The sequence below is a fragment of the Phascolarctos cinereus genome, unplaced genomic scaffold, assembly GCF_003287225.1.
Source record: "Phascolarctos cinereus isolate Bilbo 61053 unplaced genomic scaffold, phaCin_HiC Scaffold_3;HRSCAF=262, whole genome shotgun sequence".
Taxonomy (NCBI): domain Eukaryota; kingdom Metazoa; phylum Chordata; class Mammalia; order Diprotodontia; family Phascolarctidae; genus Phascolarctos; species Phascolarctos cinereus.
Window position 1 is genome coordinate 252,172,237 of NW_027555736.1, and position 11,811 is coordinate 252,184,047.

At 40.7% G+C, this 11,811-nt stretch overlaps 1 protein-coding gene across 1 annotated transcript in view; it reads right to left on the bottom strand.

Moving 5' to 3' along the window:
- CNIH1 (cornichon family member 1) overlaps positions 1 to 11,184 on the bottom strand; it is a 39,360-nt gene extending 28,176 nt beyond the window's left edge. Inside the window, exon 1 of the mRNA XM_021004757.2 lies at positions 11,009 to 11,184. Within this exon, the coding sequence (XP_020860416.1) occupies positions 11,009 to 11,089 (81 nt within the window). The 5' untranslated portion in view covers positions 11,090 to 11,184. The remainder of the gene's footprint in view (positions 1 to 11,008) is intronic.
- Positions 11,185 to 11,811: the final 627 nt, after the last annotated feature.

An 11,811-nucleotide genomic window follows, 5' to 3' on the forward strand; every position in this document is an offset into this window, starting at 1 on the left:
GGCTGGCTTTTTTTTTTAAAAAACAACTTAGTTGACAGTGAAAGTATGTCAACAGCATGAGCCTTAGCCAGTGACCCAATCAAACCTCAAGGGGAGATTTCCTACCTTTTAGCGGAAAAACTAGCCCCAACTATGCGTAGAACTCTTTAGAGAAACTAGCTAAAACTAACTGTTCCTACTACACTCCACCCTCCCTTGGTGGCAACATACTAAAGGTCTTGACTGCAAGGATTCAATAAGCCTAGAAGAAGCAGCAATGTAAGAGAAATTTAGTGCAGATGAAAGGAAAAAACCGCAGAAAGATGGAAGGAGGAAAGAGCAATTAGCATAATGGTCCCCAGAAGATGTAAAGTAGCAAGGTGACAGAATATAAAAAGTAACAAAGAATCAAATCTGTCATGTGATAGTCTCCAATTAATGTCTTGATATAAATCTGAGATAAGCAGAAGGACTAGATGACACTTCTGGCACAGTCAATGATCCACATTACAGGTGTACTGTACTTGTACGTGTACAGGTGTATTACAGATGATCTACAATAAAGTAGCCCAGAGGACATTACCCTCCTACAGGAAGCCTGTCCCAGAGTGAAGACTGATACCGAGAGTTAAGGTGTAATCTCTCTCATTGTTTTCCATCCTACTATCCAGGACGTTTTCCCCTGTGGCAGTTGCCCAAGCTCTTTCTGGCAAACAGCTATCTAACTATCCAAGGAGAAAGAAGACCTGACAGTTGTGTAGGACCTGATCCATTTCCTGACTCCTCTGAGGGAGCTGGGCCTAGGTGATTCTGTGCCAGAGACTGAATAAGGGCCAAAGAGAGTCAACCAGAACTATGTCCAAAAACTGCCAGTCCTTATAGAGTGAGTCTTCCTGGAGGCTGAATCTAAGAAACCTTGCACAAGAGAGGCCTCCTGCTTCCTCCTCCCTAAGGGGGCATTGATCTATCACAAGCAAGACTTCTGGGACGTAGAACATCTAACCTCAATAGCCAGGGACAAGCTATTATCTAGCAGGGGCAAACCTTACTCTGAGATGGGGAAAGACAGACAATTTACCAGTTAAAGAAGATGGATACTCTAACGGGGAATAGGAACTCGATGGGCAAAAATAGCAACTCTGTCCTTAGTTAGGGAGTTCATATGCTACTGTGCCCAAAACAACACAGCATCATGGCGCTCCTCTCTACACTGGCAATTGTACTACTTTCCCAACCTCTGCCGTGCTAGTAATGGTATCAACCTGCTTGTTTAATTCTGCAGACAGCATATGACTCCTGATCGATGCTGACATGCTCCACAAACAACTTAACGTGGTAAGAAGGAAGAACAAAATTACTTCACTGGTTCTAATTCCAAAGAGGAGATCTGACCTTTAATCAAGCAGCCCCTGTCCAGGCTCTATACTATTTGGCCTGATCATGACTACTGCCAAGTAATCACTGCAGAGTTAGATCTTACAATTTATCCCTCAAGACTCCCACAATACTAGCCATGCAGCTTGCAGTTTAGCCTGAAGGATGTGCCAAGACACCGATCCCTCAAGGTTTCCCAATGCCAGAGACCCTTGGCCTAGGAGGCAGGATTTAGAGGCCCTTTAATGGAGAAACTCTAGAAGCATAGGTACCACACAGTCATAAAGTCTCAGGAAGAGGGACTACCATATAGCCTACTTTACATCTTCTAGGGCTGTAGCCTATTCTCGGTCCCACTTGAAAGGGACAAATTTGTGGGCAACTTGGTAAAATGAGGGCCATTCAGAATACCCAGATGGGGAACGTGGGTTCTTCAAAACATGTCCAATAAACCTCTGGATTTCCTTTTTTTAAAAATAAGTTTTTATTGACATATTTTTTTTACATCACCTTAATTTTGTCCAGTACCTCTACCCTTCCCTCTCCCAGAGAACCATCCCATATAATAGTTTATTTTAAAAAAGAAAGAAAGAAAAAAAGAAAGAGGGGCAGCTAGGTGGCGCAATGGATAAAGCACCAGCCCTGAAGACAGGAGGACCTGAGTTCAAATCCAGCCTCAGACCAAACATTTGACACTTACTAGCTATGTGACCCTGGGCAAGTCACTTAACCCCAATTGCCTAAAAAGATTAAAAAAAAAGAGAGGAAAAAAATCAACATAACTCATCAATACAATAAAAGTCTGAAAAAATGTACAATGTACACTTGTGAACCTCCTATCTCTTCAAAGAGATAGGCTGGGAATAACTTCCCATAACTTTCTTTCAAGCCCTGAGTGTTCTATATAATTTTGCAAAATTCACTCTGGATATTTTTGGGGGTATTCTTTCTGCTTACATTGTTGCTGTCTTTGTGCGTATGGTATTGCTTTCCTGGCTCTGCTTACTTAACTCTGTATGAGTTAATGCAGATCTTTCCATGCTTCCTATGTATTCATCACTTAAAGCATAGTAATATAGTGTATACTACAATTTGTTTATCCATTCCCCAATGTGCTTTGTCTCCATTTCTTTGTCATCACAAAAAGTGCTTGCTATAAATACTCTGGTATGTATGGGGACTTTCTTCTTATGTTAAATCTTTTTTAAAATTTTAATTTATTAAAATTTTTTTTAAAAATTGTTTATACTCCTTTGGGGTATAAGCCCAATAGGTTCTCTGGGTCAAAGGGCAGAGACATTTTTATCCACTTTATTTCCAAACTGCTTTCCAAAATGGTTGTACTGATTCACAGCTCCACCAACAATGCACTAATGTGCTGATCTTTTCACAAACCCTTCAACATTAACTATTCCCATCTTTTTTCATCTTTGCCAACTTAGAAGATATGAGGTAAAACCTCAGGGTTATTTTGATTTGTGTTTCTCTCATGAGTAATCTGGAGCATTCTTTCATGTGCATATCTTTTTTTTTGACAACTGTTCATATCTTTTGCCTACTTATCTACTAGTGAATGGCTTTTGATCTTAAAACACCAGTTAAATATTGATAAATCTTAGATACTAAACCATTACCAGAGAAACTTGATACAAAGATTTCCTCCCCCATTTGACAGCATCCCTTCTTATCCTAGATGCATTAATTTGTCTATACATTCAGATCACTGCAAGAACGCAAATATCGCAATAAAGTGAGTCACATCAACTTTTTTGGTTTCCCAGTGCATATATAAAAGTCTGTTGTTCAGTTGTTTTCAGTCATATCCAACTTTTCATGACCCCATTTGGGGTTTTCTTGGCAAGGATACTGGAGTGCCTTGCTATTTCCTTCTCTAGCTCATTTTATCAGGGAAGAAGCTGAGGCAAAAAGGGTTAAGGTGACTTGCCTTGGGTCACACAGCTAGTTAAATGTTTGGGGCTAGATCTGAACTCAGGAAGATGAGTCTTCCTGAATTAAGGTCTGGCACTCTATCCACTGCACTGCTTAGCTGCCCTATATAAAAATTATGATTATACTATACTGTTATGTTTTTAAAAACCTTATGTGCCTTAATTAAAATACTTTATTGCTAGAAAATGCTAATCATCATCTAAGAGCCTTCAGCTATTGTAATCTTTTTGGCTGGTGGAGGGTCTTGCCTCAATATTGACAACTGCTTACAGATCAGGGTGATGGTTGTTCAAGGCTGGGGTGGCTGTGGCAATTTCTTAAAACAAAGCAAGAATGAAGTTTGCCAAATCATCTGATACTTCCTTTCATGAAAGATTTCTCCGTAGCATCTGATAATGTTTGACAGCATTTTACCCACAGTAGAACTTTCAAAATTGGAGTTAATCCTCTCAAACCCTGCTGTTCCTTTATAAACTAAGCTTATATAATATTCTTCAATACTGCTGTGTCCCAGGGAATAGGGAGGTCCACAGAGAGGGAGAGAGAAAGACGGGAGACTGACAGATGAATGGAGCAGTCAAAACACATACAACATTTATTAATTTTGCCATGTTACATGGGCACAGTTCATGGTGCCCCAAAACACTTACAATAGTAACATCAAAAATCACTGATCACAGATATAATAATAATGGAAAAGTCTGAAATATTGCAAAATTTACCAAAACATGACAGACACACAATGTGAGCACATATTATTGGAAAAATGGTGCCAAGAGACTTGCTTGATGTGGTTGCCACAAACCTTCAATTTGTAAAAAACAAACAAAAAACTGCAATATCTGTGAAGTAGAATAAAGTAAAGTACAATAAAACAAGGTATGCTTGTATTTTGTCTTTTGTAACTGACTCTATCCCTTGCTTGGTTAAGAACACATCTCCTATCTATACCTACCTATGAGAGATAGATGATTTCTAATTTTTTTTTCGTAGCATGATCTTTAATATTAAGGTCACATCAATTTTGAATTTACTATGGGACTTGGTGTTAGGTGTTGATCTAAGCCTAACTTCTGCCAGACTGCTTTCTAGTTTTGTCAGCAAATACTATTTTATCAAATAGGAATTTCTTTAGTAAGTAGTTTATTCAAGTTTACTTGCTGCTAGGTCATTGAGTTTGATTATTTCTGAATCTCCTTTTTTCCAAACTGTTCCACTGATCGACTTCTCTATTTTTTGACCAATATTAGATGGTTTTGATGACTGCTATTTTATAATACAGTTTGAGATCTGGAAGTGCTATTCCTCACTTGTTCCTACTTCTTTTCTAGATCCTTTAATTTTTTTTTAAACTCTTTAAAAACTATTCTTTTCTTTTTATATTTTGAATTCCAAATTCTCTCTCCCACCCCTCCCCCATCTACTGAGAAATTATATCAATTATACATGTGAAATCATGTAACATATATTTCCACATAAGCCTTATTACCAAAAAAAAAAAAGGAAGAAAATTATACTACAATTTGCACTCAGAGTTCATCAGTTCTCTCTCTTGAGGTGGAGAGCATTTTTTCATCATGAGACCTTTGAAATTCTCTTAGGCCATTGTATTAATCGATGTAGCCAAGTCTTTTTTGTACATGTGGGTCCTTTTTCCGTTTTTATGATCTCTTTCGGACGCACTTTTATCTCTTTAAGAATTACTGTGCAACTGAATCTATACAAGTATTCTATGTGTTGACTGAGATCGATCCCTACACATTTTGTACATTTTGTAATCATTTGGAATGGGGTGTAGTATTCCTTTACTGCCTCTGGGATTTGGTAATTAAGAATTCTATATAAGTATGCTGTAGATTTGGAGGGCTTATTTTGTAACCTGCAGCTTTGCTGAAGCTATCTTAACATCTCTGCTGATTCTCCAGAGTTTTCTGAACACTATCATCAACAAATAGGGGTAGTCTTACTATTCACATACTCACTTCCTCCTACTTACTATGTACTCACTTCTTTATCTTTTTGCCTTTAATTTTTTCTATCCTCTTACTGCTATTTCCAGCATTTCCAGAACTATAGCAAATTATAGTGGGAAGAGTTTTTTCCTTCACCCTTGTATTTAATGGGGATCTCCATTGCATATAATCCTTGCTTTTGGTTTTAGATAGTTGGGGGGGTTTTTTTGGTGATATTATTAAAAGTTCCTCTATGCTTATCTTCTGTAGAGTTTTTAGCATAAAGAAATGTACTTTGTCAAAGGCTTTTTCTCTATTGAGATAATTCTGTAATTAAAAAGCCCCTTTTTTATTTTTAATGCCTAATTATTACAGTTATTTTTCTACTGCATTATTATTGCATCTGTGTATAAAACCATTCTGACCAACTTGGTCATACTTACAATGAATGACTTCTTAAATAGCTGTACTCTGACGGGATATTATTAATCTTATTGGTCTACAATTAAAAATATTGGTCTACAATTCTTTTGTGCTTTCTCCTTCCCTGGTTTGGGCATAGCATTATATTTGTCTCATAAAGGAAACTGATAAGGTGATTTCTCAATTTTTGAGAAAAATTTGCTTAGTATCTTTACTAATTATTCTTTAAAAGTCTGAGAAATTTCTCCTGTGAATCCATCAGGGCCAGGCCCTCTCCCACTCCCACTTCTGTAGGACCATGCAACTAGTTCTATTTAATTTATGAATTAAATATATTTATTATTAATATAGTGGTGCATATCTGGTGGTATGAGGCTGATTTCAGGAACTAAATTGTTCCTGACTACGTAGCCATAAGAATAGAAAGGCAATGACAAGGTAAAACCTGATACCCTCACTGAAGGACTTAGGCTGTCTGGTCCATCACACTGATGGGGTCAGGAACAAGTTCAGCATTTGGAATGACAACTGTATTCACTTTCATGCAGTCCACTGCAAGCAGCCAGCTGATTTCTTCACCCTTCCCGGGACCCAGGATTATTTGGTGTTAATTACGTGGCATGGCTTAGGCAGCTCCAAGTGTTTCCATTCAATCCTAACCATAATAATTAGCATAGAAGATACTGTAAGTGTCCATATAGGTACCCTTTTCCCCAGAGCTCTTTCCCCCAGAACCTCCCATGAAATCAGTGTACCCGAAATGACTTATTGTACTGGGTTTAGGTGGGACTGCAGGGACCTTAATGACCCAGAGTTACAAATCACGATACAGCTTTACTCACATCCCCAAAGCTTGGCCAGAGATTATATCTCCTTACCAACTCATGTTTCAGGAGCCATACCCAAAGCACCCTCTGAGAGTGGGCAACATCTGCCCACTCAACAGGATGACCATGTTTCTTCCTGCCATATCCAGAATGCTTATTTGCAGTAATAATCATATTTATCCTGGTGAGCACTGCTGTCTCGATCTGCCACTTGAATTTCACCAGCTGATCTGACCATACCTGTATGGTGATACTGACGTGAAAGACTACTGCTAAAGCTTCACCTGGGGGTGGGGAGGAATAGCCTTGCGGGCATTCTAGGGCAGTAAAGGAGAGAGGGAAGCAAGCCAGGACTAGGGAGTAGATTCAGTGTGCCAAATCCATCTCTTTTCACTCCCTCCTTTGCAGGCTTTTACCAAGGATCTAAATTCAAGAGGAACTCATCTTTATGAGTCCAGACTTGCACAATGCCCCAACTTAGGCACCCATAAAGGGACAAATGAGGTTCCCTTTTTAGGGCATCTAACTGATTTAACTGAATTCTTTAAAATAAAAGTATAAAAACAGGTATGATGAGAAAGTATGTTGACTAGCACAGCACTTGAATATGATTAAGCATCCTTGCAACAGTCTTGGGAATCTACTTACTTGCAAAAGCCATGAAGTGAGTGATAATGAAGAAAAGAAAAAAAGGCAGACACACAGGTGTGTTCTGACAGTCAACTGAGAAAGAATTCTAAAGTAGAAGGAAGAAATAATACAACTTCAAAAACAAAAACATTAAACCCAAAGCTTGTAAACAATAGTGCCTGATAAAAGAATCCTTTGGACTACCCAGAGAGCATGAAGGATGCACAGAGGTAATAACTTAAGAATTATAGGTCTTCCAGAACAACATTACAAATCAACAACTATATATTACAATGCAAGAAATAGAAAATTATCCAGAATTTCTGATAGTACATAATAAACATAATAAAGGATGAACCAAGAGAATCTGTAGATTACCACTCAAAAAGAACCCTGCTTCAAACTTAACCCACTGTCTTTTCCTCAAAACCCGCCTCTCTTCTAAATTTCCCTGTAACTGTCAAGGATACTATCATCCTCCCAGTCACCCAGGCTGGCAACAAAGATATCATCCTTGACTCCTCATTCTCTCTCATCACTCCTATGTTTAATCTATTACCAAATCCTATTGATTCTACCCTCACTACAGCTCTTGTATATGTTTCCTTCTCTTCTCTGTCACTGCAAACACTGTGAGGCAAGCCCTCATCACCTCATGCCAGGATAACTGTATAGTTCTACTGGCTGGTCTCCTTGCCTCAAGTTTCTCCCCACTCCAGTCATGTTCCACTTAGCTGTCAAATGGATCTTCCTTAAGTACAGATCTGACCACATCACCCTCTATTCAATAAACTATACTGGCTCCCTATTCCTTCTAAGATAAAATATAAAATCATTTGTCTGGCATGCAAAGTCCTTCACAACCTGGTCTCCACATAGCTTCTTATACTCATCCCTGAATAATCAGAAACCTGGTAACAATGCCCTCTTTGCTGTTCCCCCAAAAATTCATCTCCTGACTCTGAATTTCCCATTGGTTATCCTCTATGAATTTTATCCCTCTTCACCTTTGCCACCTGGCTTCCCTGGTTTTCTTTAAATTCTGGCTAAAATCTGACCTTCTACAAGAACTTTTCCCAATCCCTTTTATTGTTGGTGCCTTCTCTCCAATTTATCATATCTGGATCTTGTTTGCACATAGTACTTTGAATGTTTTCTCCCTCATTATACACCTGACACTCTTTGAGAGCAAGGACTGTCTTTTGCCTTTATATCCCTAGAGCTTACGTGCCTGGCACACAGCATTGTAGGTACTTAATAAATGCTTGTTGATTTGACTTGAGAGAATCAGACAGAAGAAGATAGTTCTGAGCTGCACCTTAGAAGGAAGAAAGAGACTCTCAGAGGGAGAAGTAAGAAGGGTGTCTGGTCAGGTAGGATCATCAACGAAAAAGCTTGGAGACAGGAGATGCAGGGTCCTCAGAGAGGAAAAAGATAAGACCATTTGCATAGAGCCCAACCTAGGAGAGAGAGTTAATATCCACTGAATGCTAAGCATTCTAGGTCGCAGCAAAGAACTATAAACAATGTTTGTACTCCCCTTAAAAAAACAACCAAAGACAAAGTAAAACAACCCCTCCCAACCCTAGTTTATGAGGCACAAAGTAGGCACTTAACAAATGCTTGTTGACTGACTGACTGAATGTAATTAATGATGAATTTAAGAGACTCAGAGAAACATGGCAAAATATATTACCTGAATAAGGGAAAATGAAACAATATAAATGAAAAGTAAACTGAAGTCTGAGTTATTAAAAAAAAAAGTTCCAGGGAGTAGAGAATGAAGTACATCGTTATCTTCACAAGACACAGGAGACCACTAAAGCAGATTGTTATATTATACTGTCATCAGATGGTTTTAGCTGTTTGGTTATTAATAAAACATATTTTAAAAAAACACAAATCTACAAAAAAGCTTTGGAGAATGGTCCCATTATGCCAAGAACATAAATAAAATTGAAAGGACAAAGGACTGTCAGAAAATAAGACAAATTTTCAACATATCTATAACAATGTATTTTCATAATCAGGAACAAAGCAACTAGTTTCTGCAGTGTTATATTGAGGGAGCTGAAATAGCACACTTAAAATTACAGAGTTAGGAAGTGGGGCAGACCAGACCAACTATACATGAAGGAAAATTGCTCAAAGTGACAATCCTTAAAGTAGAAGGGCCTCACTTCAAAGAGGAGAAAGCATACGAAAAGAATGAGGAGAGGAGGTAATGAGTGGAGGTGGGAAATCACAGATAACATTATTATCTTAAAAAGACTCAAGAAAACACCACTAACTACTATAAAGTCTTTACGATCATGATTTTTTGGTTTATCTTTGATTAAAATATGAGAAGGGAGCAGGTAGCCTTTTACAAATGATTTTCTACAGCAAACCACACCTTTATAGTCATACAACAACTGATAAAGGCAACAAGATTACAAGATCTTACTATCTGCTGGTTGTTTATTAAAAAAAAAACTTGGTAGAGCAAATCACAGCATTAACAACTCTCCTCTAGCAAGGAGTTTATCATGCATATGTAAGTCCTGGATAAATTCAACCAGAGAGATGCATAAAAAAGTAGGGAGATATATGCTGCCAAAGGCATTTGAGAGACATCACCTGCTTTTGTATGAGGAAGATATTATAGAGACTGCATCAAACCTCAGAATGTTACAAGGCATTCTTAGATCAAAAGATAACAATGAACCTAACAAGCTACAGTAGAAAAACTAAATGGATGAAATATGTTTATTGTTAAACTATAACATGCAATTGGACGGCCAGTTTATTGAGTTACATCTGCAAAAAAAAAAGGTGGGTCAATCAAGTAAGTGGACCAGAGGAAAATAGCCGGACAGCCTGAACTGGCTCATTACTGAGAACCATAAACAGAACTAAAATTAAAGGAAAGCCTGCAGCACCCTGGGTGCATCTTCGGTGGAGGACCTATAAGGGTAAGATTGATATTGATATAAGGCGGCAATGGATGGTATGTCAGTACCAATGGATCCCCTAAAAATCCCCTGGATTACTTTCTCAAAACACTATTTTTAAAAAGTGTTCAGGAATAAGTCATAGCAAATACAACACGCACCAAAGTTGTAAAATCAAGTGGCAATTAATCTATTAATTTTACTTTAAATGCACACAAGCAAGTACTTGAAATTCCATTCAAATGTTTATTAAGTACCCACAGCACAAGGTACTTGGAAGCAAAGACAAAAAAAAAACACACCAACCCTACAAAAACAAAATTAGGCCACGCCCCTCAAAGGAGTTTACATTCTCGGGGGGAGAGGGGAGGTGGAGATCCTAGTACTAGTACACAGATAAGTAAATAACAAGGCGAGGGGAAGCATTAACTCAGGGTACTGAGGGACCACAGAACTAATAAAACCGATAAAAGGTCCAAAGTGTAAGGTGCTGCCCCCTTTCTGGCCTTCCAAAAGGAGGGGCTGCCAGTGGGCAAGTTACGAGCCTGGGAAACCTGCCCTTCGCGTCCTCACCCCAAGTGGACGCAGACTTCCTGGGGATCGGCGGTCAAAGAGCCCCCCAGAGCCAGTCGGAAGGGAAAGGGTTAATGAAAAGGCAAAGTCCAGCCCAAGGCGCTCTCACCGAAGCCCCTGAGGGGACACTGGGGGGAAAAGGGGCTGGCCGCGGCTGGCGTGGGGCGGGGGGCTCGGCACGCACGAGGCCGGCGGGGCGGGGGCGGGAGAGGCGAAGTTCCCCACGCCGCACCCGGCGTTCCCCTAGCACCGATCTCCCAAGGTGAGCCGGTGAGCCGGCGCCCGACACCGAATGGCGGGCCGGAAGCAGGAGAAGCCGCCACCGCCGCCGCTTTCCCCCCCACCCTGCACCCCGCTCGCTACTCACGTGCCAGATGGCGAAGAAGATGAGCGCGGCGGTGAGCAGCAGCGCCAGCATGTAGCAGAAGGCAGCGAACGTGAACGCCATGGCCCAGCGGAAACAGAAAAACGGCCCGGCTGAAGCGACCCAGGCGAGGGCAGACGCGGGGCTCGCTGGGTAAAACCATTCACTTCCCCCCCCCCCGGGCCGCCACCTCCGCCCCGGCCCTCGAAGCCCACTGCGCCTGCGCAAACCGAACGCCGTCCTCGGCTTGGCATCGTGCGCCGCCGCGGCCCTCTGGCGGCAAGAGTTTGCGCAGCGCCAGAGCACGGAAAGTTGGCGTCTCCTAACACGTGTGATGTTGTCTGGGGCTGTTGTGTGTCTGCCTTCTAGCGTACTCAGCCGTGTAAAAGAAAAACAAAGAAAATAGTTCACGTGAAATCGCGGCTCTCTCTCTGTCTCTGTCTGCCTGTCTGTATCTCTCCTCGCCTCCTGACCCGGAGATTGGTCAGGGTCACACCCATTCGTGTTAGAGGCACATATTTGCCGAATTACCTCGTTTGTCACGAACCACCGCCATTTCACTCCGGCTAATAAAGCAGCAAAGTATATAGGAGAACTTTTCCCCCTCCAAATTAAATATATCACCCCTCTCAGGCCCCCCTAAGCCTCATTACCCTCTTCTCAAAGAACCTCTGAGGGACAGCAACAGGTCCCAAACCTGAGCAAATACAGCGGCGTCTTACAGGCTGGATCCTCCTCCAGATCGCTCTCGAACCGTAGATGTCCTAGACTCGGGTTCTATCCTGGGCCCTCTTCTCTTCTCCTTC